The 26231-nt window shown below is 44.8% G+C and overlaps 1 protein-coding gene across 4 annotated transcripts in view; it reads left to right on the forward strand.

Annotated features, from left to right (window-relative positions):
- The window catches only part of LOC117776422 (teashirt homolog 1-like), a 37583-nt gene extending 16452 nt beyond the window's left edge, over positions 1 to 21131 (forward strand). For 2 of the 4 annotated variants that reach the window (XM_034610316.1, XM_034610317.1), the window contains one exon: positions 16295 to 21131. In XM_034610316.1, coding sequence (XP_034466207.1) covers positions 16295 to 19830 — 3536 coding nt within the window. In that variant the 3' untranslated portion in view covers positions 19831 to 21131. The remainder of the gene's footprint in view (positions 1 to 16294) is intronic. The other 2 variants (XM_034610318.1, XM_034610314.1) reach the window with 1 other exon arrangement.
- Positions 21132 to 26231: the final 5100 nt, after the last annotated feature.

The following is a 26231-nucleotide window of genomic DNA, read 5'->3' on the forward strand; positions in this document are numbered from 1 at the left end:
AATATTTTAATTTACTGACCAGCTTTTTAAATTGATTGCATTGAATAAATAACATTTGTACATCTTTTAAATTCAAATTATTTCTCTTTAACGCAGGGCCATCTTCATTGATAGAAATTGATTACAATTACATTACAGATACAATTCGGATGCATTTTGAAAACTGTGCCCACTTTCTTACTATTGCCAACACCAGGCAAAAGACAGTCCATTTGTACTTCTAGCCAGGGCTCCACAGATCAGACTGCCTGAGGAGCAGCTGCAAAATTCTGGGTGAAATTCTCTGTTAAATAATTAAAAAATCCGACACGGGGCTGCACGAGGTGGCGAGCAGACAGAGGGGGAGAGAGCGTGGGTGAGGCGACGGCGGGGAGCGAAGAAGATGTGGGGCGGGGGCGGTGGTGGTGGGGGCGGGTGCCCTCCTGACAGTATTATGTTTCCTTGCTTTGTCTGCGGGGGTTAAAAGATGTGGTACATCATTAAGAAGAATATTCAGCGGCGGTGTCACCGAGGGGTGACCTTTCCAACAGGTCATGGATAGTTCACTCTTCACCCCCTCCACCCCCCACCCTCAGCCCACTAAATACTCCCCCCTCCATCCCCCCACCCCTCCCTAGCCTCTGTACACAAAGCCGTAGGTGTGGGTTCAGGGCTTGAGTTGTAGGCGTCCGGCGGTGGCCATTTTGATACTTTCCCATTTTCTTGCCGAGAAAGGGGTCATCGGCAGTGCGAGCTTTTAATTGATTGCAGTGCGCGGCCAAGGTTATCTACAGCGCGACAAGAAACCCGCTCTGCTACAGTTCTGAAGAACATTCTGGCACCTATGGATGACTCAGCTTATGTTCGACCACCCCAACATGTGTTTATATGCAGATCAAGAGACGGAACTTCGAGATTGAAAACTCGGCACTATCCGTGAATCATGATGACATTACTGAATGTCGTCTGTCTCTCCAGTCTCCCCCTGTTCCGTGTTTGTCCCCTCACCTCCTCACTTTGTCCACTCCGTGCATCTTTGGCTGCCTCTCTGCGAACGAGTGTCAGAGTCAGAGGGAAGACGGTCCCCGGTTCATTTGTCTTCATAAGCCTCATTTATTTTTGCAGCCAGATGTGAGCTGACAGACATCACTCAGTGCCCCCCCACCACCCTCTTCCCAACTCCCTTTCTTTCTTCTATCAGCACCCTAGAACACGCCCCCCCCCCCCAAATACCCATCCACCGGGAGGTCAGGCAAGCACCCCACCGCCACTGCTGCCGCCTCCTTCCCCCTCTCCCCACCATCAGCATTACAGAAGATGGATGTGTCTTTAAAGCAGAGATTGATTGTGGATATCAGAGTTATGGCGCCATTCATCACGGCTGATATTATTCAGACGAGCGGGATTGAACAAGGAGGTGGGACTCACTGAGCCCATGGGTGGGAGAGTGTGCGCCACTTGTGTGTGTGTGTGTGTGAATGAAGGTGTGTGTGTGTATGTTTATGCTCATGTACTGTAACGCGCTTTTAGCTCCTTAAGTCGGCTTCACTTGGGATTGCTGGCATGTGTTGGCGTCTGGCTGTTTCTCGTCTTTATTCTCATTCGTGTGTGTGTGTGTGTGTTTGTGTGTGTGTGTAAAGCTGTCTACATTGATCTCCAGTGATGTGATCCTCCTTCAGAGTCCGTTCTCACCGGACTCTGATTTACGGCTTCATTAAGATCCTCGTGCTACCTCCCCTTCTTTTTGTCTCCCTCCTTTCGCCAGGTCACTCTCTGAGAGACACACACAGACACACACACACACACAAACACTTACATGCACTCTGCGGAGGGAAAGCTGCAACTAAAGGGACTTTTCATCCCGACACTTTGTATAGTTTGTTTCTGTTCTGTTTGTCATCTTTATGAATAATCTCTTATTATTCATCAAGGGCTTAGCACCTCATTGTGTGCCCCCGAGAGTTGAAGTGCTGTGGTGGTTTTGGAGGTGCTTCCCTACCCCCAGGCAGCCCCACTCGGCTGAAAAGAGCCCTCATTGTGTGTGTGTCGTCTTTTATGGCGCTGTCTGAAAGAGAGGGATGCACTCCAGTCGGCATTCAAATGCACGTGGTAAAGCAGCCAGCAGAGCAGGACAAACACCACAGGTTGTAAACGCATTGAAAAGGAGTGTGTGTATGGGAGTGTGTAAGGTGTGCATGAGGATATGTAAATGTAGGTGTGAGGGAGTTTGTGTGAGTGTGTGTGTGCAGGCTCTTGACGGAGAGGTTTTCACTCTCTTTACCTCCACTTTTCTCTCCTGATACACTTTGCCGCTTACTTTACTCCTTTTTCCTCCTCCCTGTCCACCTGTCTTAGTCGTCGGAAATGACTGCCTCGAAGTTTTTCTGTTTTTAAACCGCACCCCCCTCCACCACCACCACCGCCATTATCAGGAGTCAAGTCATGCAGAAATGTAAGAAAAAAGGAAAAAAAGAAGGTAATCACACTTTGTGCTGGTGCTTTTGTCGTCAGGCCGTGATGGAAATGGGTCTAAATATGAGATTAGAACCTGCCGGTGACTGATGCTATTAGGCAGATATGCCATAGACTTTACTATCTCCCATGAAGGATTAGCGCAAATTATACTGGGAGACAGGCTTGATTTTTCCTCTGCCTGGCTGGATGTGGGCATTTGAGGCACTCTAAGTTGACAGCGTCTGTCTCTGCTTAGTTCTCTGAGACAGGTTGTGTGACAGCTGATGCCAGGCGAGGGCTTAAAAAGTGTGTATGTGTGGGTGTCTATTTGTGTATTGGACGACGCCTGGTCTGTGTGTGTGTGGTATTGTGTGTGTGTGTGTGACAGTAGGAGAGTTATAAACTGACAGGCGAGCGTGTTTGAATGTGATTGCGCGTTAGTGACATTTTTTTTTTTTTTTTTTTACAGAAAACAGGTTCTCTTTGAGTAGGGTGACAATTGGGAAAGGCTAATTTTAAGCTTGGTAGCTTCTTCTTTAATTCTACAAACTCTTATCTAGTGTTATTTTAAATAATTAAACTCTCTGTAAGACTGTCCAGGTGAAGCTGTATTTGTAGCTATGAATAAGTAAGAAAGCCCGGCAGACGTCTGACCAAGTGCTGGATTTCAGCGTTTAAAACCATTTGTAGGAACGCTGATGGAAAAAAACAGATAACAAGACTCACAAGTTTCTTTTTGTATCCAAACCCTCACTTTGCGTCAGAGAGGTCCGTCATGGCAGCCATCACGTAGTGCGTAATCTGAAATTTGTTTGAAGTATGATGTTGATATAACTGGGGGGAAGGTGGTCGAGGGGTTTGTTCACCTCCCAGGAATGTTTGAGGGAACATGCAAATGCTCCCTGTTTTAGCCCTGCTGTCTCCTCTCGGCCCGCTGATTTAGGAGGGTGACATGTCCTTTAATGTTGGGTAGTAAACTGGAGGGGTGGATTTATAGGCTCAAGCCTTTTTTTTCTCCCCCACTGTCTCTGTCCGCTGGCTCCTATGTCGACTGTACAAGATACACTCTTACTGGATTTCAGGTATTTTCAAGGCTACAGAAGATGCCTTAGCAGAGTTGTTAGTTTCTGCTTTGTGCCATGGCCACATGCCACACAGAAGTTGGACAAAGGAAGTTTGAATGGAAAGTCACATGATCCAGTAACTTGAATACAGCAAACTGTGGGTTAAACCTGTCATGAATAACAGCTCAACCCCAGAACAAAGGCCTTTCCTGCATCAAAATGCTGATCAATGAATGGAATGAACTTTCTGTCTGACTGTTGTTGATAGATTTTTCATGCTTGACATTTTAACCTAAGCAATGCTTGCAGGTAAGGGTTAGCGTGGCACTCAGAGTGCAGACCTCCATCAAGTCCCAACAGTCCCCTAATGAAACCACAAGTAATATCCCCAGAGCCAGACTTTATCTGGACTTTGGATCTGCACCAATTTGCAAACACTCATCAAGATCAAATCAACGGGAAATGTTGCAAAAATCTCTCAATGTTAAAGAAAGTGAAAATAAATCCTAACTCCACCCAATTCCCGATTCGCATCAATATTTAATGTGTTCTTCCTTGTGTCATGCCCACCCCTCCACAACCATCATGGAAACTGGTTCAGTTGTTTTTGTGTAAACCTTCTTACAAAGCAACAGACAAAGGGACAGAGTTGAAAACTCCACGGCCGAGGTAATGATCTTTACTGCACATTATACACCACTCATATCCACTCACAGCTCATATTTGGATTCAACGGGCCCTCACCTCTTCCTCACCTTTTTGCTCGGTCTTCCCACTCATCATCCTCGTCTCTGCTCTTTCCTCCTCCTTACTTCATGAGGCATGGTGCACAGCAGTGCTTCGCAGTAAGGGCAGGACTGTAACAGGTCAGAGTGTAAAGTTACTCAGATAGCTGTATTGTCAGATTAGTATGGTGTTCACTGTTTCCTTATATCGTCTCCATGCTGGATTTTGGTAAGACGAGTCTGTCCACCTCTGATACGATGTAGGCCGACTTTCTGCCTGACTACAGCAGGTGAATATGAAAGCGTTAGTAATTTTTTATTTCAGGTGGCTGACTAGAAAATCCTCCTCAGTGAGGTGTGGGAGGATTTACTCACCACCTCGAGTGTGCAGATTCTGCAGTGCATTGTAGAGCTGCTAAATCTCAAGTAACGTCATAAGTTTGGTTTCCACTAGACTTTTGGAGTTACATAATAAAAGACATTTTATTGTCTAACCTCACAATAATAGACCAAGAGGGGAAACACACAGCAGTGAAATCTTTTTGGCATGCGAAAAGTCGTAACGGCACCAGTATCAGCATCTTAGAAGCCTGTATCGGTCTCCTCTATACATGATGCTCCAAATCAGTCTCCTCCTCTCCTGGACTCAGTTTGACTGATCAGTCCGAGGCCTAGTTTACTGCTGCCAGCATGGGACTTGATGTTCACTTCTCTATTTATTTCCACGGCCCGTGTGTTTTTCCCCATATAAAGACAGTCTATGTCCAACCGTGTCACTGCGTGATGGATTGCATAGTCCTCTTCTCTCAGGAAGAGAAGGGGGGGGAAGGGTTGGTGGAAAGAAGGGAGGAAAGACGGAGGGAAAGAATGAGTGAGAGAGCAGGGAAGCGGAGTGGTGTGGTGCACCAGTGAAGGACATGGCAGCTTAGCACTGGCCAAAAAGACTGTGCTGAACACCTGCTCCTGTCTCCAACGCCCCTTCAACCTCCTCATTACCTGTCAATCTATCACAAGGCAGCCAGATCAAATGTCTGCAGCAGCCAGGACTCGCACAGGGAGGGAGCGAGTGAGGTGGGAGGGGGTGAGCGAGGGAAGACAGAAAGAAAGACGGGAAAGACAGGGACAGATTGCTTGTCTCGGAGAGCAAAAAATGAAGGGGAAGTAAATGGAGCATCTGCGTGTCCATATCAAAGATGTGTTGATAATTAGGAGTTAACTTTGTTCTGAGCGAAATCATTTAAAACTTCTGGAGGTAGTTTGTCATGTTGCTAAATTTAGAATTCTGTGTCGGATGCAGCTTCATGTCGAAGTATTTTAACAACGGTCAATGGGAACTTCAAATATTACATAAAGGTCTATGGAGGTAAAATAAGAAATAAAGTAACACAGAGAAAGGTTCAGGTTCAGAATACCATTTAACACATAGAATTCCAGATTTATTACTCTGACTGAAAATCAATAATAATTTGTCAGGCGTCACAAACAGCAGTTTTGAGTTTATTTCAGTGGTACAACACTTCACCTGCTCTACAAAGTAGTGTTCAGACCCACACTAAAGCACCGTCTGGCCTTTGATTGGCGCCTCTGTGTAAAAGAGGTGAATCTGTGACAGACAAGCGCCACTGAGTCGGGGCCCTGTGGTTTCAGATTACAGCGACAATGCTGCCAGTGTGTGTGTGTGTGTGTGTATGTATGTGTGTGCTTTATACACAACAAAGTGTACCTGAACATTAGTGTGTATGCAGATATGCTCACACAGTTCTATAGGTTTATTTTGTGCCAGCAGTGTATGAATTGTGTGTACTGTATATATACGTGTGCATTGATACATAGCAGTACCAATTTATAGTCATCATTGAACGTGTGTGTGTGCTTTAAAAGTCAGATGAATTTGAGCTCATCAAGGTGCATCTGTGCACACATGACCAGTCCCAGCCCTCTATTTCTGATCCCTTTCTCTCCCTCTCTCTGCGTTTCTCAGTGTTTCTCAAGCTCTCTTGCCCTTCTCTTTCCTGTAGTGTGTGAGCTCTGGTGATTTGGGGTAATTATCCATAGTTGGGTCATCTATCAGGCTGGCCGTTGCTAGGAGATGGAAGCAGCTGGTGCTTGTTGTCATGTCAGAGACGGTGGATTTGTGTGTGTTTGTACATGCTCAGTGTATGTTTGTGTGTTTCCCAGGATTTAGGTGAAGATGTGAAGATTGCACGTGTAGGGTTAGGGGAGTGTGTGTGTGTGTGTGTGTGTGTGTGTGTGTGTGTGTGTGTGTGTGTGTGTGTGTGTGTGTGTGTGTGAAGTGGTCCATCCTGATGTTGGGATTTAAAAGCGCAGGTGCTGTCGGAGGGAAGGAGGAAGAAAAGGAGCCGATAGATGGAGGGAAGGATTAAGGGGAAGGAGGGAGACTCAGGTGAGGGTGGGGTCAGAGGTTGAAAGAGGCCAGGTGGACTTTGTGTGTGTGTGTGTGTGTGTGTGTGTGTGTGTGTGTGTGTGTGTGTGTGATGGACAAGGGAGCTGTATGATAAATTTATCCAGGCAGATGGAAGTTGGAAGAAGTCGGGCCTGGGGGAATAGTTTTAGTGCCTGTGAAATTGCAAGATTGAGTGTGTGTGTGTGTGTGTGTGTCTGTTTGTGTGTTGGGGCGTTGGGGCAGGGGGTGTCTATTTCCTATTGGCAGGTGATGGTTCCACAGATGGGTGCTCGTTCAGATCCCCGCTGTGGGGGCTTATTTGCCCTGTTGTAATCCATTGTAACCCATTGTGCTGTCGCTGTCTCAGGTTACATGATCTAAGCACGCCATTCATGTTCAAGCAAACATGAACACACCCCCCCATCACAGACACACCCACCTTGAAAGGTCAAATGCAAACGTCATTGTCTTAACACTGCGTTTAGTGAACATATGGGAGATTTCAAAGAAGGAACGGGAGATTATCATCAGGTTGTTTTTTTTCCTGCCAATGTGATCAAACGCCAAAAGAAGCAACACTGAGAAGACACTATACTTGTAATTCCAGTAAATAAGCAATCATGGTAATTATCATATTAACATGAAAACTAGTGCAAACAGTGGCATCATAAAAGTAAACAACTATGATATTATGATTAGCTAATTTAAATTACAACCAATAAAGAATTTATTACAGTTTTTTTTTTAGCAGGGAAGTAAAATAAACTGATTATAATAATTCTAAAAAATTATGATAACGAATTCACAGTTATCAAACTAATTACTAAATGTTTGGAAAAATACACACCAGGACTGTTTAGACTGTGGAGCAGCTGACGAAACTGTAGAGCTCTTCTTTCTGCATCCCAGTAGTTCCACTAGAAGTTTTATGTGCTCAACCTGTTGGCAGGTCTGTAAGCGGCAGCTGGATATAAGCCACACATCCATAAGAGCCGCGGTAACTGTAAATACAACCTCCACTCTCAGCGTTCCATACCGGCCTAATTAGCGCCACTTAGCATTTGTCATTGCGTTTAGGGGTGAAGATTAGAAACACCTCTCAATTAATCTGCAATCAGCCTGTTTGTTAATTAGCTAACCTGTTCTAAGTGGCCTTCGGGGCTCTTGTGTAATTAGCTAAGCTGCTGGGAAGCAGGCCTGTGTATTGACATTGACCTAAAGCACACACACACACACACACGCACACACGCACAGACACACACACTTACACAAGTACATATATACTGAAAGACACAATTTTGTAGTCATCACCAATCATGGTCAAGAGGGACAAGAACCTCTGGCTGCCAATAAATTAAAGACAAGCACACCTTCTGCACTGTGTTCCAGAAAAACAAACAAATGCAAACACACACACACACACACACACACACACACACACACACACACACACACACACACACACACACACACACACACACACACACACACACACACACACACACACACACACACACACTTCCTCACAGACTTTATTAGCAGTCGCAAGTGTGCCAAGCTCATCCAAATATACATATTTGCACATCGTCATGCTCGCAGCGATACACTTACCCTGATTATTGCTCTCCTCACTCTAAACCTGCCTCCCTCAAAAGCATTCGTAGACGAGGCAGTAGGGGGAAAAAGAAAAAAACATACTGTACTCCCCAATGCACGTACACTCTTTTGAACATTTCATCCTTTTCAAGTGCAACAACATCCCCACCAAAATGAACAGCTTCTCCATTGCCGTGTTGAAGCACTTTTTTTTTTCTTGCTCACTTCAAAGCCATTTGTTTACTCTGCTGCCTCCTGACATTGTCTGTGGTAATTAAAGGAGCGCACTGAAATTTATGGTTTAATTATACAGGCCTTGTTATGCAGAGAGGACCAGGATGGGCTGATATGCTCAATAAAAATAAATAAATTCCATACGGGTTTATTGAACCCGCGTTCGCATGCGAGGTTGCACTCGTTCCAGCCACTCAGGTGTGTGTTTACGTCTTATTGTGTTTGTGTGTTCATGTGTGTATGCATATGTGTGCTTGTTTATTTATGTATGTATTGCCTCGCAGGACAGCAGCAGCAGCAGCTTGGTGCACAAGTGTTGAGTGGGTGAGGATGAAATTAAAAAAAAAAAAGAAAAAAGAAAAGCCAGATGAATTGCAATCGATTGGCGCTGGTTCACTGTATTGATCCCCCAGCATGTTAAAGCCTGCTGTACTCCATGAAACACACTCAGTCAGTCAGTGTGGGTTCACCCCACCCCCCACCTCCTCACTTCACTTCCCACCCCCTGCCCCCTCTACCCCTTCGCCAGCTAACACACGGCTGGATACTGTAAATGTCTCTCTGTGTTGTTACCGCATGCATGTGTAAAAAGCAGAGACGATAGTGCTTACAGCCGAAGCTTTATAAGCCAGAGAGAAAGAGAAAGTTTGTGTGTGTGTGTGTGTGTGTGTGTGTGTGTGTGTGTGAGTGTGAGTGTGTGAGTGTGTGTGTGTGTGTGTGTGTGCTGAGTGTGTGTGAGTTTTGGTTTTGTGCATGCACAGTAATCGAGAGTGATCTTGGCTGTGGCCCACAAGCTGCTTCTCTGAACTGATCTTTGAGTTGGGTATAAAAAGCGCTTGCTCTATAAATAAAACAGCAGCACCTTTCACACTCGCTCTCTCTTACTTGCACATGCACAGACACACACACACACACACACACACACACACACACACACACACACACACACACACACACACACACACACACACACACACACACACACACGTTTGCTCCACTATTCCCGTGGGGACACCCATGAAAATAATGCATTCCCTAGAACCTTTACGCTAACCCTAACCACCATGACTAAATGCCTGACCTCAACCCTAACCCTCAATGTAACCTAAATCTAATTGTAACACAAACCCTTAAACCTACCTCTTTTACACTAAAATCTGTGGGTATACACAGGTTTTTTAAATGCGAATAAACCAGCTAAAACGGTGATGTTTTATTTTTTTGGATGTTACTGGGTGTTGGTGGGTGTTTTAACCAGTGGAAAAGGGGTTATGGTCTTAACCCTCAACATTCCTCTTGGATTTGCCACCTGCTCTTGCACAATCATTTACACAAAAACATTCACATAACCCCCCCATCAATCCATATATCAATCTCTACAGGTCAGACAGAAGGATGTCTGTGGGACATATTGATATATTTACATGAGAGCATGACCTCTACAAGCTTAGCACTGGACACCTGTCCGACCTTTGACACCACCTTGCTTTACAGAACAATAATCCAATTAGATGGATGCCTCACATGTTTAGATATTCAGCTGATGCTAGTAACTTGTGGCAAGAAGCTGATCAATATATTCCTCAAAAGCTATTTTAAGGCATGAACTCCGGAGAATGTCATCACAATTCTCCGGTCAGATGTGTTCACAAAATCACAAATCTCAGTGTTCATTACAGGGGTAGCGCATGTGTTTACAGCACATTGACAGCGGCATCTGCCCTTAGTACTAAAAACTTTAAAATGTCTTTGTTTTTCTAAGTTTACATCTTTGTCGGTGTCTTATAGCACTTCTTTTTCATCCAGAGATATTTGGGTTACTTTCATTCTTTTCAGTTTTGCATCCGTCACGTCTTAGAAACACAAATCAACTCGCCCCCCCCGCTCGCGGTGAATCCTGCGAAGAATCTCCTCCTGTGTTCTTACATTGTCTCCTCCGGACATTATCCAGAGTTTTAAGTTGGGGGTTGGCTGGAGAAACCTGGGAGAAAGTCCGGAGCTTCTGACTTGGCCATTTGTGTTCTTAAATACAGCCCCTCCGTAGAATGTCAGGAGATTATCCAGAGTTCAGTGGATATCTTAAATCTTAAATCAAGTGCTAACAACACTGAACCTGAACCTCTTTGGTGAGAGAACAGTCTTTTCTTCCATCTTAATCTGGCCAGGAATTGTCAGGGTACGGACCAGAGTGTTGGAAGGAGAAGATGACAGATAATCCAACATGCTCTGCTGCGAGCAAGGCCAAACCCACTACAAACTGCTCTCTAGAAGATCAGCGCTGTGACTTTACATAATACCACTGGGCTACTGTATCTCAACCAGACTGAGAGTGTTTACATGGAGCCACCAGTGCCAACCATCACCGGGAAGCCTGGTGGTTGACTCGCTGAAAATCTGCCAATAACACACAATTTCAACACTTAGTCCCGTTTGCGCAGCACTTATTCACATCCACACTGCTTTCTGCGTCAGTCCATTATGTAGCTATATGTCTGAAGAACAACATGTCCCATCCGCTGCCGTCTGCTCCGCTCAACTCAGACTTGAAGTGTTTTGAAATGGGGTGGAGAGGGGGGCGAGAGATAAATTGGTACAGCGAGCTGGAATGCTGCAGCAGTTATTTAAGGCCCTGTAGGTGCTGCCTAGGCCATATGCTCCCATTATTCCGCTTGGGAGGGGCCCATGTGGGCATGTGAGCAGGGCTGGAGATGAGGAGGAGGAGGAGGAGGGTGGGAGAAAAGGAGAAAGAGGTTTTGATGGAGGGGAGTGAAAGTAGGAAGGTAGCTGACGAATTATTTTAAGGAGAGCCCCCCTATCAAGCACAGGAGGAATTTTAAGAGCGGAATACTTGGGAGAAGCCTGAGATGAGATGAGAACGAATTAGTTTCCAAAGAAAATGATCGCCTTCACCCTCAATATCCGGCTCTTTCACCGTCCTCTCTGCATAATTCATCTCGTCAAATTTTGAGGTGTGACAGAGTATGATTCATGAACTCCTGAACTTTTCAGGTTGATAGCTTCTCTTATGTTCCAGCTTCTCAATCATTTTCATGTCATGGAGCTGCCCTTCATTAGATCCTGTGCGATGAGCTTCCTTATGAATATGTGTTTTGTTGCTCGTTGGTTTTTCCACAACTTAAATGTACTAAAATAAGACTTTCCCAGACTCTGGTTTTGTCGGCTGCATGGGTGGAGTTTTAAAAAAAATCTTTACTCTTCCACGTAGCTTAATATTTATCCCTTAAGAAAACAAAGCCCACATACAGCTTTGTTGTTAGCGCCGTATCTTTTTCTCTCTCTTGTTCCTCCTCCTCTTTCTCTCTTCTCCTCCCTATCTGTACAGTCGCTTGTCAAACTGAGGCCTGTGTTCCTGATCAGGGCATTGCTCTCATGTTAGCCGCTTCACGGGAAGCACATCCCAGCATTCCCTCTGACACGCCGGCAGCAGCATTACCATAATTGGCTTTTCTACATGACGGGACAGAGGAAATAATAATGTCATTTTATTTACAGCCCTCTTGTCCCGGTCCGAGAGCTATCACCCCCCTCCTTCCTCTTCCATCCTCCCTCTTCACCACCGCACTTTCTCCCCTCTGCACATTCACTGACATACACGCCTCCTCTGCCTCCCCCCTCCTCCTGTATCTCATCTCTCTCCCCGTGCAGGGCGCGAGTCTCGTTCTGCCACAGTGTGTAGGTCAAGCGATGGCTTTTTGATCAGCTCCTGTCCAAAGCCATCAGGGTTGAGAGGCACGTAATGGAGAGCAGGGTGACAAACAGAATCTGGGGAAGGAATAAGACTGCCAGTTTCCTATTAGAGGCCGGCCTAAACGGCCTCTACATCCCCCCTCCCGAACCGCCACCACCCCCCCGCCATTCTCCGCCGCGAACCCTCTCCTGCACTGCCTAAATCACATGAGTGAAGGGGCCTGTGATTGGACATTAGTGCCGCAAATGACTGCCGTGATTGCCCCTCTTCCCAAACTCACATCAAATAAATAAAGAAATGTGTGTAAATAAATAGAAGGAGGGGTGTTGGAGAAATGGGGCTGGTGGTGGAGGTGTCTGTGAGGGGAGGCTGACTGGTCTCATCCCCTTCTTTCCCCTCTCTCTCTCTCATTTCATCGCCTTTCTGCCTTTCTTATCTGGTTTGTTTGGCTTTGACAGCGGCCAAATGGTGAAGCTCTGTGAGCCTGACAGAGAGTTTTATTGATTTAACAACCAGCAGACTCTCAGCAAAGAAAAGGGAGAAGGCGAAAAAAGGGGTAGGGCAGAGAAAGATAGCAAAGTTTTGAAAAGGAGTGATATGTTTCTGCTTTACTCCCTGCCAAAGTGCTGACGTGTCCGCTGGTTGTATTTCGTTTGGTATCATTTACAAAAATCAAGTCGTACACAGTGTCAAGCCGTGTGAGGGAGAATGTTTTAGAGATGATCTGTACTCATAGGTCGATCACGTTGTCCCATTATGAGGCCCGGCTTTGTGCCGAGGCGGGACACAGGGCGTTTACCACAGTCTTTTCATCAGAAAACTGTCTGTCTGTTCTGCACAGCAGGACTGCACACTCTCAGCTCTGTCTGCTCCCTGAGAACCAGTGTTATGGGAGCAAACCCGGTCACAGATTGCGAACGCAAAAACTGTGATAACACATGCAGCATTCTCTAATCTTTAGGTACAGATCAGAATCAAGGGTGTTTCATCTGTACTTTACTTTAAAACTCTCATTTGAATTATAATAATAATAAATGAAATGGAGGAGAACAAAACACACACTTGAGCTTTTTAAAAGCTCTTATATTAAATCAAATAAGGGTCTGTCGCCCAAAGTATATTTGGTAGACATGAAAACCTTTGATAGCGTCTGCTTTACAGCATGATAGGTGTCTATGTCAAATCAATTTGCATTATGAATTTTTAAAAGGACTCTTGATAACATCCAAAGGGGCTACTACAAACCCTCGACGTGTTTTATGTTCCTTTTTATTAATGGCATATTAACCGTATGTGTGGGTATTGGGAGATCAGGGATGCACTTGGATGCTAATTCCTGCTTCCTTGCTTCATGTAGTCGGTGATCTGGCGTGGCTGGTGCGGGTTTGATCACTGCTGCTTCTGACAGTGAGTCTGCAGTGCTATCCTGGCCACGCTGCCGCCTGTCTCCTTGATGGCAGCACGTCCCCGAGCAAAAGTGACAGGCGCTTTGGCGCCCGTGCAGATGGCCCTGCTCACAGCCATCACCCACTCGGCAAACCAAACCGCCAGGGACGGCACGCCAGCCCTACCCCTTCTAGAGCCTGCCCCTTGCTGCTGGTGTTGCTCCGCATATGTGCATCCAGGGCAGGAGAAGGAGCTTAATCTGATCGCCAGTCAGAATCACACATCTTCAAGTTGCACTGAAAGAACAGAGAGTGTTGATATGCAGATCTTAATATTTGTAACGTCCTCACGCTCCAGATTTGAACATCCTGTCCGAATGAAAGCAGCATCTCAAAACAGATGGTGAGATCATTTATATATCAGACTAATGTTAGCCACGTTTGTCACTAATATTGTGCATCTATGGTTTGCAAAAGCATCCACTTGCTGCCTGTGATTTTTACAGATGTCTGTGTCTGCCAGTCTTTTGTCTGTGTGCTTTTGATATCTCCCTCTTTGTTGTTTCCATGACAACATGGCAGGACAGGCATTGATTGACAGGGATCGTCAAAGGGTTCCCTGGCGACCTGTTCATCGTTCGAAGCCCCTCCCTGCTGCAGTCTGTGTTTTGTCACTCACCCAGGGATATTTCTGATCTGCTGCTTCTCATTCCTGCTGTCTTTGTGTGTGTGTGTGTGTGTGTGTGTGTGTGTGTGTGTGTGTGTGTGTGTGTGTGTGTGTGTGTGTGTGTGTGTGTGTGTGTGTGTGTGTGTGTGTGTGTGTGTGTGTGTGTGTGTGTGTGTTTATGTATTAAGCACTGCCAGCTATTGGGGTTTAGCTACTTTTTGGCTGCAGCTGACATGAGCGCCTCACATAGGTAATTCCTACTGTATGTTTGCACTGTTAGTGATTGGATAGCCGTTCTGCAGGATGCTTTGTATATTAAATGGCTGATACGTATTGATAGCCTCCTGTTCCGGAAGCGGGTTAGCGAGGGGGAAGGCACTGTAACAGAAGACACTCTGCAGATGTGTTGTAGAGAGTACAGCACATAATGCTAATCTGCTGTGTTAGGGATTTTCAGGAGTTTTAGAAACTGTCTCGGTCTCAGTCTGTCAGTGGGATTGAAGCGCAGCCAGGTTCTCCTGTAGTGCTCTCATTTCACTGAAATCCTGTCAGGCGTTAGGGGAGTATGTTGCTCATTTGGCGAAGAGTGTATCAGTAGCGCACAGCAAACTCAAGACTTATAGGCAATATTATGGTCGAAGGGTTCGGCTTTGCACTGTACGAGCAAACATGTATGAGCTGAGCAGAGTGCACAAGGTACACACATAGGCATGGGGAGGTGAGCATGCGGGCAAACACGCGTTCGCAAACAGGCACTTACTTAGGCACACACACACACACACACACACAGTCACAGTTGATGGTGCAGCTGCTCACCTCCCCCCACCCATCTCCTCTCAGGCAGCAGTAAATGGTGCCAGTGTATATATATCAGGTATTATGTCCACTTAGATTATGATATGACAGGTTAGCGTGCCGTTTGAAGCTGACAGCACATCTGTTTCATCAGGAGAGACTGATACTGGCATCTAGGACACACATCTCACCATGCAGGAAGGAGATAAAGGAAGAAGCTAGGGGGCCGTCTTTCCTGTCTCCCTGCCTCCCTCACCCTCTCTCTTTCTCTCTCTCTCTGTCTCTCCTACTTACTGATGCTTGTGGTGTCCTCCCCAGCATACACACACACACACACACACACACACACACACACACACACACACACACACACACACACACACACACAGACATACAGACACACACTGCCTAGCCTTCTTCTTTATACTGTATGTCTTCATATATTTTACTGGTAAACCTGTTACATCTCAACCTTCCTTAGTTCCCTTTCCCCACACCCTAAATTTTCATCATCATGTGTTCCCTTTCTTCTGTCTTCTTGTTAAGCATTGAGTTTGCCATTTTGGATCACGGAACAGTAGTAGATTGTGCAGATGCATAAACTCTCTGTCCAGGAGTCCTTTCTTCAAGTCACTCTAGTAGTCTCAATCTTAGCACTATTGTTTTACTAGTTCCTGCTTATTAGCCGAAAACAAAATGAACCTTTTGTTTGTCAGAGTGGGTTAGAAAAAGACGTGTTATCTCCAGAGTAGCATTTTGTTTCTTCCCCTGCTCAATCAGTTACATAACCTGAACATGTGAGAAACTGAATTTCATGGACTGGATGAGTGAGAGGCAATAAAGCTCGGGGAAGAGAAAAAAAAGAGGGAGAAAGGGGGAGTTGAACATGTAAGCATGCAGCTGGCTAACAAGGCCAAACAGCCAGTCATTTCCTGGGGAACATGAGGCATGTGTGGAGGAATAGGGAGTTGGGAAGGAAAAGGACAACTGTCAGAAGCTCAGTGATTTATTTTTCCCTTGGAGGCTTTTTTCACCACTGGCTTTCAGAGCCACATGTGTGTAAAATACACACTAACTCATGCATGCATGCATACAGACACATACACACACTCAGTGGATGAGAATAAAAGCTTACATTTCCTATCACTGAGTATTCACTCCATGTTATTTTGACAGTGGTCCTGTTAGTGTGCTGTAAATCTTTAATTTTACTGAGCTGACCTCTTTTTTTCTCTCTCTCTTCCTTTCTCCTCTTTTTGTCTTCTTTCCCTCTGTGCTCCAGCGTACATGCCCGAGGACGAGCTTAAGGCAGCCCCTCAAGATGAGGAAGAGCACCTGCAGGATGACGGCCTCTCGTTAGATGGCCAGGACAATGAGTTCCTGTGCAACGAGGAAGAGGAAGATGTGGATGGAGGCCAGCCGCCGAGCTACAGAGACTCTCCACTCAGCAATGGCACTAACCCTGATGCCGGGTATGGGTCTCCACTCAGTGATGCCAGCGACCGACTTACGGACTTCAAGAGCACCTCTTCCACAGACGGTCAGGAGAGGGAAGGCACAGCTTTACCCTTTCGCCCCAACAACGGCCTCTCTTTCCAGGATAGCCTGGCACAGATGAAAGCCGTCTATGCAAACCTCATCTCAGATGCCTCTTGGTCCAGCATCACAATGGACATCATGAAATCTAAGCCTGCTGCGGCAGGCAGTGTCAACAGTGCCCTCACCTCTCCGGAGCCAGCCTCTACTGCCTCTGTCTCTACAACCCCAACCATAAACAAAAGTAGTGTGGTCAACATTGTTAGCGGTCACCACAATGGTAGGAGCTCCAGCACCACTGTTAACCACACAAGCAGTGCAAGTGGCAATACGAATGGCACAGCAGCTAGCTCTGTTGGCAGCCACAGTGCAACCAGCAGCAGTGGGGTCAGCAGTGGTGCAGCCAGTAACGGTGGTGGTGTAGCCTATGACTGGCACCAGGCAGCACTTGCCAAAACTTTTCAGCAGAACCCATACCACCTTCTACCAGAGCCCAGCCTCTTCAGCACAGTACAGCTCTACCGGCAGAACAACAAGCTGTATGGTTCTGTTTTCACTGGGGCAAGCAAGTTTCGCTGCAAAGACTGCAGCGCTGCCTATGACACACTGGTGGGTTTGACAGTTCACATGAATGAGACGGGCCATTATCGAGATGATAACAAGGACAAAGAGGAGGATCAGGGAAAGCGATGGTCCAAACCACGCAAGCGCTCTCTGATGGAGATGGAGGGGAAAGAGGATGCTCAGAAGGTGCTGAAGTGCATGTACTGTGGCCACTCATTTGAGTCTCTGCAAGATCTCAGTGTTCATATGATCAAGACCAAGCATTACCAGAAAGTGCCTCTCAAAGAACCAGTGCCAGCCTTGGCCACTAAACTGCTGCCCCATTCAGCTAAAAAACGAGCTCTCCAAGATGCTATAGTTTCTCCATGCTCCCCAGACTCTCTCCATGCTGGTATCGGTGGTGGCAGCATATCCCATGGGGATGTTGGCAAAGACACAAAAGCCGTACCAAACCCTTATGTTACGCCAAACAACCGCTATGGCTACCAGAATGGTGCGAGCTACACATGGCAGTTTGAGGCTCGTAAAGCCCAGATCCTCAAATGCATGGAGTGTGGGAGCTCCCATGATACACTGCAACAGCTGACTGCCCATATGATGGTCACAGGTCACTTTTTGAAGGTCACAAATTCTGCATCTAAGAAGGGCAAACAGCTAGTCTTTGATTCAGTGGTGGAAGAAAAGTTTCAGTCTATCCCATTGCCACCGACCACGACCAGACTCCCTGTTCCCAGTATTGTAAAGTCACAGCCTGTGTCCCCTGCTCTCTCCTCAGGCTCAGAGGAAAAGAGGGAAGGAGGTGAGGATGAAAATGTTGATCGTAGTGAGTCATTGGAGAAAAAAATTAAGGAGGAAAAAGACGACTCAGGTGAAAAATCTGAGAATGACGGCACATCATATAAATATCTAAGAGAGGAAGATCTTGAGGAGAGCCCCAAAGGGGGTTTAGATATTCTTAAATCACTTGAGAACACAGTATCCAGTGCCATCAGTAAGGCCCAGACAGGGACACCCACATGGGGTGGCTACCCTAGCATTCATGCAGCCTACCAGCTGCAAGGTGCAATGAAAAGCTCAACTACTGTCCTGCCCCCAACTGTCCAGAGTGTCCACAGGCAGTCAATGTATAACAGTGGGTTACGTGGCCTGGTGGTTGACCCCAACTCAGTCATCCACTCGCCTCGGAGCCCTTCCTCCCCGACCCCCCTCAGGAGCAATGTCACTGCCATGGAGGAGCTTGTGGAGAAGGTGACAGGGAAAGCTGCCACTGTGAAGAAAGAAAAGGAGGAGAAGATGGTGAGCCTGGAACGATGCCGACCCTCATCGTTAGTAAAATCCCCCTCTCCTGCACTGAGAGAGCAAAGAGAGCAATTAATATCTCCAAATGACCTTTCTGTAGGTAAACCCTCTGGTATGCGAAGTAGAAGCCCAGGCAGTGTAGACTCTGAGCTCATTTGCAAGAGGGAGCCCAAAGAGAGCCTAGTAGATGGCCACAACAACCATTCAAAGAATGGCTCTGAGGCCTGTCAGTCCCCAGTAACTAACGGCAACAGTCTTGGCATCATCACTGATCACTCACCAGAAATTCCTTTCATCAACCCTCTCAGCGCACTCCAGTCAATCATGAACACACACCTGGGTAAGGCCTCCAAAACAGTAAGCCCAGCTGCTGATCCGCTATCTATGCTTTACAAAATCAGCAACAGCATGATGGAAAAGCCAGCTTTCAACCCCACTCCTCAGGGCAAGCCAGCTGAGCCCATCAACCACTATCAATTGTATGATAACTGTGACCAACCCATAGACCTGAGTAAAAATAAGTCTGCCACAAACGCCAACAACAATAATAACAATAATACCAATGTGCTCTTGACCAACAATAGTATAAACGGTAACAAGCCCCTCATTTCCCTCCCTGACTCAGTCTCCTCACCTCTCAGAGAGAATGCTCTAATGGACATCTCTGATATGGTAAAGAACCTCACCGGCAGACTGACGCCCAAATCTTCAACTCCCTCCTCCATTTCGGAGAAGTCAGATGCTGATGGCAGTGCATTTGAAGACGCCCTAGAAGACCTCTCTCCGGTGCAGAAGAGGAAAGGGCGGCAGTCCAATTGGAATCCCCAGCACCTTCTCATCCTCCAGGCACAGTTTGCCTCCAGCCTGAGGGAGACACAAGAGGGCCGCTACGCCATGACTGACTTAGGCCCTCAGGAAAGGGTCCACATCTGTAAGTTCACTGGCCTCTCCATGACCACCATATCCCACTGGCTAGCTAATGTCAAGTACCAGCTGAGACGGACTGGGAGCACCAAGTTTCTCAAGAACATGGACTCATGCCAGCCTGTGTTTCTCTGTGGTGACTGTGCCTCCCAGTTCAGGACTCCCTCCTCCTACATCAACCACCTGGAGTCTCACCTGGGCTTCAGCATGAAGGACCTGTCCAAGCTGTCAACTGAGCACCTACGGGAGCAGCAGGCTGCCTCAAAGGTGATCACAGACAAAATGACATTCGGCAGCCCCCTGTCAGCATTGACCACGCCAGAGGACGACACAGGCTCTGTGTACCAGTGCAGACTTTGCAATCGGACATTCGTCAGCAAACACGCAGTCAAACTGCACCTCAGCAAGACCCACGGCAAGTCTCCAGAGGACCACCTGGTGTTTGTCACTGCTTTGGAGAAACTGGAGAAGCTAGACAAGATGGAGAAGGTTTAAGCGGAGTCTCATGCTGACGGTAGAGACTGACAGCTGTGTAACTGACTAGAATTTCATTGCACTAAAATGACATTGTTCACAGTTACTGCACTGGGCCAAACTGAGCCGCCAGAAAAAAAATCAGTCTTATTGTTTTTCGTTGTGATAACTGCCTGACTGGACCATGTCTTTTCATGTTGATTTTGTTTTTGTTTTGCCAAGCTTTTTTTTTACACTTATTTTGTAATATATTTATATGCTATTTGTCTGATCTGTGCATGTATTTTAGTGAATCAAGGTTAAACACAAGATTTTAATCTTTTCATGGCAAAAATACAACTACTGCTTCAATGGTTAAAGTTGTGAGTGGAGAGAATTGGTGGAAGAGAAAACTGTATATTACTTGATATGAAGAAGATGAAAATTAAATGTATACACCAAAAGAATGAAAGACTACCCTGAAAGACTGAAGTAGCACCTTAGACAGTTGAATTTTGAATTTGTAAAGAGAACATGTTTTGAAATATCTTGCATTTGTCAAAACCAGATTGATTTTTAAAAGATCAAGGATTATCATTTCCCCCCTCTCTTATTTCTTTGGTTCCTGTCACTGCAGTGTTTTTGATGATGAATGGCCTGCTCATAAACCTGCCAATGTATTAGGAAAAAAAAGACCACGTGAACATTTGGAAAAACGGAAATGCTGCTTTTTTGGTTATGAGTCAATCAGTGAAAATGAATGGCCGTCAGTATGCAAGTTTGCTCAAAAAACTTTTCCTTGTTGTGAAATATCACCTTATAGCAATTTTCCAGTTGTATGGTTTGTTACAACTTTCTCTTTCTAAATTGTGTCGCTTTATTCAACTGTAAAGAGAAAAGTCTGTTACATGTAAATGATTAGCAGTGAACTGTCAGTACTCCATAAAACATATCTTACCATTTGAAACTGCTCAACATTCTTTGTATCTTAAGGTGTGTGCATTCTCTAACTTTTATATCGTCATTTTATATACAAAAATGATTAAAAAAATAAAAACAGATGGTGTATATAGATATATGCTGTAGAGCTACAAATGTCCTTTTTTAAAGAAAAATACAAATTTAGCTTCTTTGGCTTGGTTTACAGAAATGATTTTAATTATACTTGCATCCAATTTGATGCATGAAATGGTGTGGAAAATAAATAAGCGATGCACAATGACTATACATTTCAATGTTTTATCAACAATATTGTAAAGAAAAAAAAACTTTTTAGCACCGATTAGTTTGTTTCATTTCTTTCTCAATTGTAAAATAAACCCCAAAGCAGTTGTTAACAGTCGTACATTTGTGGTTGTGTGTTCATTTGTCATGGTGGTGCACCGAATTCAACGTCTATAAAACTTAAAGCAATCACAGCCTTATCACATCCCCACTCTGTGCTGGAGGGTTGCTGTTTTCTTCCCTTCGGCTGCACTTATCGTTGCAGAGGTGAGACTTGAAAAAATCCTTGTGTCACTATTTTTACATATTTTGCAACAGACCTGCTTTTATGTTTGCAAAGTTTTAAGAGGAAAAAGAAAAAGTCACTGGTGTCATACTTGTAACTGATGACTGAGCCACATCATACTGCCGATGATTATAATGATGAAGATGACGGGGATGATAAGCCTGTAAGGGTGTCTATTGTACTGTGAGAAACCCATGCTAGGCTTGTGACTGGCCTTCGGAGGGCCAGTTCTGAAAGAATCAGTGTTATACTGTATTAATGATGGCAGTGTGCTTTTGCCTGTCTTCTTGGAACAAAATCAGATGGGTGTCTGTTCTGCTTGATATAGCCTCCTGACTGGCCACACTGAACCAACCAATAATTTACACAACTATTCATTTGATACACGAGCAGCAAGCTTTCCTTTTATCTCATCAGCTGCAAGGGAAAATACACTGCAAATCGTTGCACTCTACATTTACATTTGTTTTAATATTTTTCATCGGGATGCTATAAGTTATATAAAGTTAATGTGCTGGCTATAATTAAATATAAATTTGGTATTTCAGAGACAGTTTGTCAACATTGGCCAGATGTTGGCTGCTTAATTCATCATATGTGTACAGTAAACACAGTTTAACACAGGTTTGTGTGTATATATTAAAAAAACCCGGATGAAGTGTCACTTTAGTGTTGTCACTATTTTACTGGCTGAATCCCTGTGGTTATTTGAACTCAGTCAAAAATGATGCAGCCTGTTGGAGACAACCTTTTCCTTTTCCTTTTCCACTTCATTGACTTTGTTTCCATCTCCTCAAAATGGATGTGTGCATAGTTGCTTGCAGAGCATGACAGATTACTGCACCTTTTCGACAAATCAAAAAGGTTCTTAATCGTCAGAGTCTGGTCGTCTTTTGTTGCACTTTGTTTGCAGCTTTTCCTCTTTTCTGTGAGCTGTTGCTTTTTTAACATGTTCCATTTGTCCAACTTATACCACAGACTTCACATTGAGCTGAATTGAGAGCTGAATGTATTTTATTATCTAAACAATGACCTCTAGATGACCCTGAACCAAAGGTAAGCAGCGAGTTGTGGGGCTTTCTTCCTCGGGCAGCCCTGCAGGTACGGCGTCCACATCAGGAATTTGATCTCTCATCTCGCCCTCATGTCTCAAGTTTCTGATTGAGTACTTACAGAACGAGCCTTTGTGTGGATGAAGCCATGCTGCAGTGTTATGACTTCCATTCCTCACACTCACAACATGTCTCGTGTTGGCTGAGTCAGTCACACACACTCACTCGCGAGGCTATATTAGCATGAGTGTCTTTGTGCAATTACACACCTCCTCGATCTGGCTGCACCTCGCTGTGTTGATACACGGATTCAGTGACAAAGGAAACACAGGCAGAGGGCAGATTAACTCTGCTGAAGATGCAGCTTCCTCAGAAAGGGGCTGCTAGAGTTGGGTTATAAAACAAACACGGCAGATAAACAAGCAACATTTGGAGGAGATAGTGTTCCCTGCGCAGCAGAAATAAAAAACACCTTGTAGGTTTAATACCCCACAGCTAAACCTGTAATTTTGCTGTGCCGTCAGATAGCTGCTCAGCCGATAGAGACTCCTTCCTGCTTTGTTAGAGATCAGTGCACTGTTTCCTGTGCGTATTCTATGTAAATTACATGCGATAATCGCCACGCACGGCACAATGCTGGTTCCCGTGGAGCAAACGGAAACCGAGGATAGATAAACGCAGGCTGGGCAGATTTGCATAGCCTTTGTGTTTTGGGCGCTGCTGAACGTGAGCCCTGAGGATTGGTAGGGATTTCCTCAAGGTTTTGTATAAGTAAATGCCTGCTTCCTCTCAGGGCTGGGACCATTATGTACAGCAGACAGGGGTGGGTGTAGACAGAGGGCACAAATGGAATAACAAAATTACCTGGGCTGGTGGGAACACGGAGAGGGAGTATTAACCTCCATAACTCGTGTCTGCCTCTGCCTAGATAGAACAGGGACACATTGGTGTTTGCAATGGAAGGTGTTCTCCACTTTACACCGTGCGTTGCATCAAGTATGCTGTTTATATTTGGGTCATATGTCGGACACGATAGACATGATAGAAAGGTCTCTACCGTGGTTAGGAGTCACAGACGAGTGGAGCTAAATAAAGGAGAGCGCGTTGATCCCAGTGCGTGTGATGTTTGATCTTTTCTCTGGGGGTTACCTCTCCACATTCAAAGAGTGTTATTGCCTCAAATGTACTGTATGTATGCTTGAGTGGCAACACAAACTCACACCTGTGGTTCCCCGGTAAGCCTTTTGTTACGATTCATATGTTCGTGGTTGTTGTTCCTGGTCTGCGTGTGATAGCGGCACGCAGATCATTGTCAACCATGAAACAAAAGCCGGTGCTCCCGCTGAGGATCCCGGCGTTCATCCGCCGCATATAAAACCTCCAACTTTGCACACAACTCCCGACGTATGGTTTAATACCCCTCCAAAATACCTCAAAACAAACAAACAATGTCTGACGGAGAATCAACAAACAAAGCAACAACGACTGAGAGCCTTTGTGCCGGATCAGAAACTAAAGTCGGAGGAATCTGTTTGGATCCTGATAAAACGCTTCATTGTTAGAAATTGCACCCGGGAAGTTATCAGTGTTGGTGTTTTGCAGAAGATACCTGCCTCTGTCTATTTTTATGTTGATTTAAGTCAGTTTGTGGACTTGATTCAATTATGTTGCTCAGCTTTAAAATGTGCAGGATCTGTGACAGCTCTATTCTCTACACACTAACCAAAAACAGGTTCTGTTTAGAACCAGAACAGGTTCTGATGAACTTCCGCTTTAAGAACCTCAAGTCTACATCCTTTTAACTTCCCTGAGGGACTTCAAACATTTCAGTTGGAGACAGCGCATTATCACAGACTCTTAAAAAGGAGATTGGTACACAATGCTCTAATTGTGTTTTTATGTATTTTTAGTCCGTTTTCAAAGCAAAACCATGTTTGGTAACTAAAATTACACCATGACCTGATACAAGCAAAATTACAGAAGATTTAAAAGGTCTTTAATACTTCATTTCCACTGATTTCATTTTGTCCAACTGTTTCTTAGAATTAATAAATCATGGTTTTTTATACAGCATTGGATTCGAATAAAAGCAAAAACTGTTGTGAATTTTTTGCTTAAAAACTTTAGTTCATGTACAATTATATTCCTTCTTTGCCTTCCACTATGACTACCATGCTTTTAAGAGTTATAGAAAAATATAAAAAAAAGGGAAAATATATATATATAAAAAATACGAGGTGCAGGAAAAGCATTTACTATATAATAACGAATTAAGGAGTAGGTACATCAATGCAGCTTCAAAAGCAGCCCTCTAACTATTATGTGTAGGATTCACAATACAGGTAATTTGATGTTCCATCACGATCACCACACATTTCTTTTAATCAAAACTCTTTAATATATTAACATTATTAACATCTGTTAGACTCTCATTGATTTACATACAGCAAAGAAGCTGATAGGTTTCACAAATGTATGTTACATTTAAAAGATATTTGAGTTATAATCAGGTTATTTCAGGCACAACAGTGTGAAAACCAATGCCACTGGAACAGAGTGCAGGACTCCAGCTGGTGTCAGTGGCAGTGTATTTGTATTTCTTGTGATGGACACGCCGCAGTCTTTCATCAAGGTGGGTTTATTTTGCTGTGGGAGTGTTGATGTGACAGTGTTGTCTTTTGGAGAGTGACAGTGTTTGACAGCGGCAGGCTAACGGATGTAGGAGATCATCTCAGTCTGCCAAGCCCTTTAGTTACGACGTGATGGTGGATGAGGACTGCAGGTGTGTGTCGCCAGGCCCTTCATCCATCACAAGCCCGGACAAAACACAAAGCATACAGGGGCATGAAATGTTTCCTCCATCTTGGTGGATGAGGGATGTGGTTTGATGAAACAAGATACAATAGCTATTCATTCTCTTCTTACACTGTTTTTTTTCCTTCTTCTTTTTTTAAGCGGGAGACTGTTTTTTTTTTATTGCATGTCTTTATTTGTAAGTGTCTTTGTCTTTCATTAAGTTATACATTATAAACCATGCACAAAAAGATAATGCTCTATTTCTGTAAAATGTTTTTTTCGGCACACACCTTCTTTATGTAGCAGCTAATCCATCTCTATTTGCCTGATAACCTGGGGACATGTCTATAGCTACAATAATAATTCATATATGAAAGATTAATGGCATATTTTCCATTATCCAGTGTGTATATGTATGATTCAGTCATTGACCTCTCAGGGGTTTTTTTTGAATATGAGATCTACCATGTCCCTGTCATTTCCTATTTCAAATCAAAGAGGTCAACGCAGGAAATATCTCAAAACCAATTTGTGTTTCAAAAAGACCCGTGAGAAATAGTGACTTGTGTTGTGTTTGATATGCACAAAGACACTTATCCCTTATCTATCTTTTCAGAGCGAAAGAGAGGGAGATAGAGGGTGAAGTGCTCCAGGAATCAGTGCTGCCTCCGTGAGATATGATGCTGCTTGATTTTGATCATTGACATTTGCTTTTTCATGCATCCCGAAAAAACAAGGCCTCCCTTCCATTAAGGAATTATTCAAATGACCTTCAACAGTGCATGTTTTCCTACAGTTTTGTTGTGGGAATATGAGAACACATACTGACATCTCAATTACTTATGCAAGGCTCAGAGTAGGCCCAGTGGATGCAATCACCGTGTGTGCAGTCTTCAGTCACTCCGAATCACTGAGGCTCCCGGACAGACACACATAATTCAGACAAATCAGACAGGATTTGCATACAAAGACTAAAAACAAAAAAAAAGAAGAAGGAGAGAAAGAGGGCTTAAATAAAAAATGCACCATCTTGTACAAGGAGAGTAGGTAGAGGGGGGGGGGGGGGGGGGGGAGGGCGAGAGCAG

The sequence above is a fragment of the Hippoglossus hippoglossus genome, chromosome 16 (genome assembly GCF_009819705.1).
Source record: "Hippoglossus hippoglossus isolate fHipHip1 chromosome 16, fHipHip1.pri, whole genome shotgun sequence".
Taxonomy (NCBI): Eukaryota; Metazoa; Chordata; class Actinopteri; order Pleuronectiformes; family Pleuronectidae; genus Hippoglossus; species Hippoglossus hippoglossus.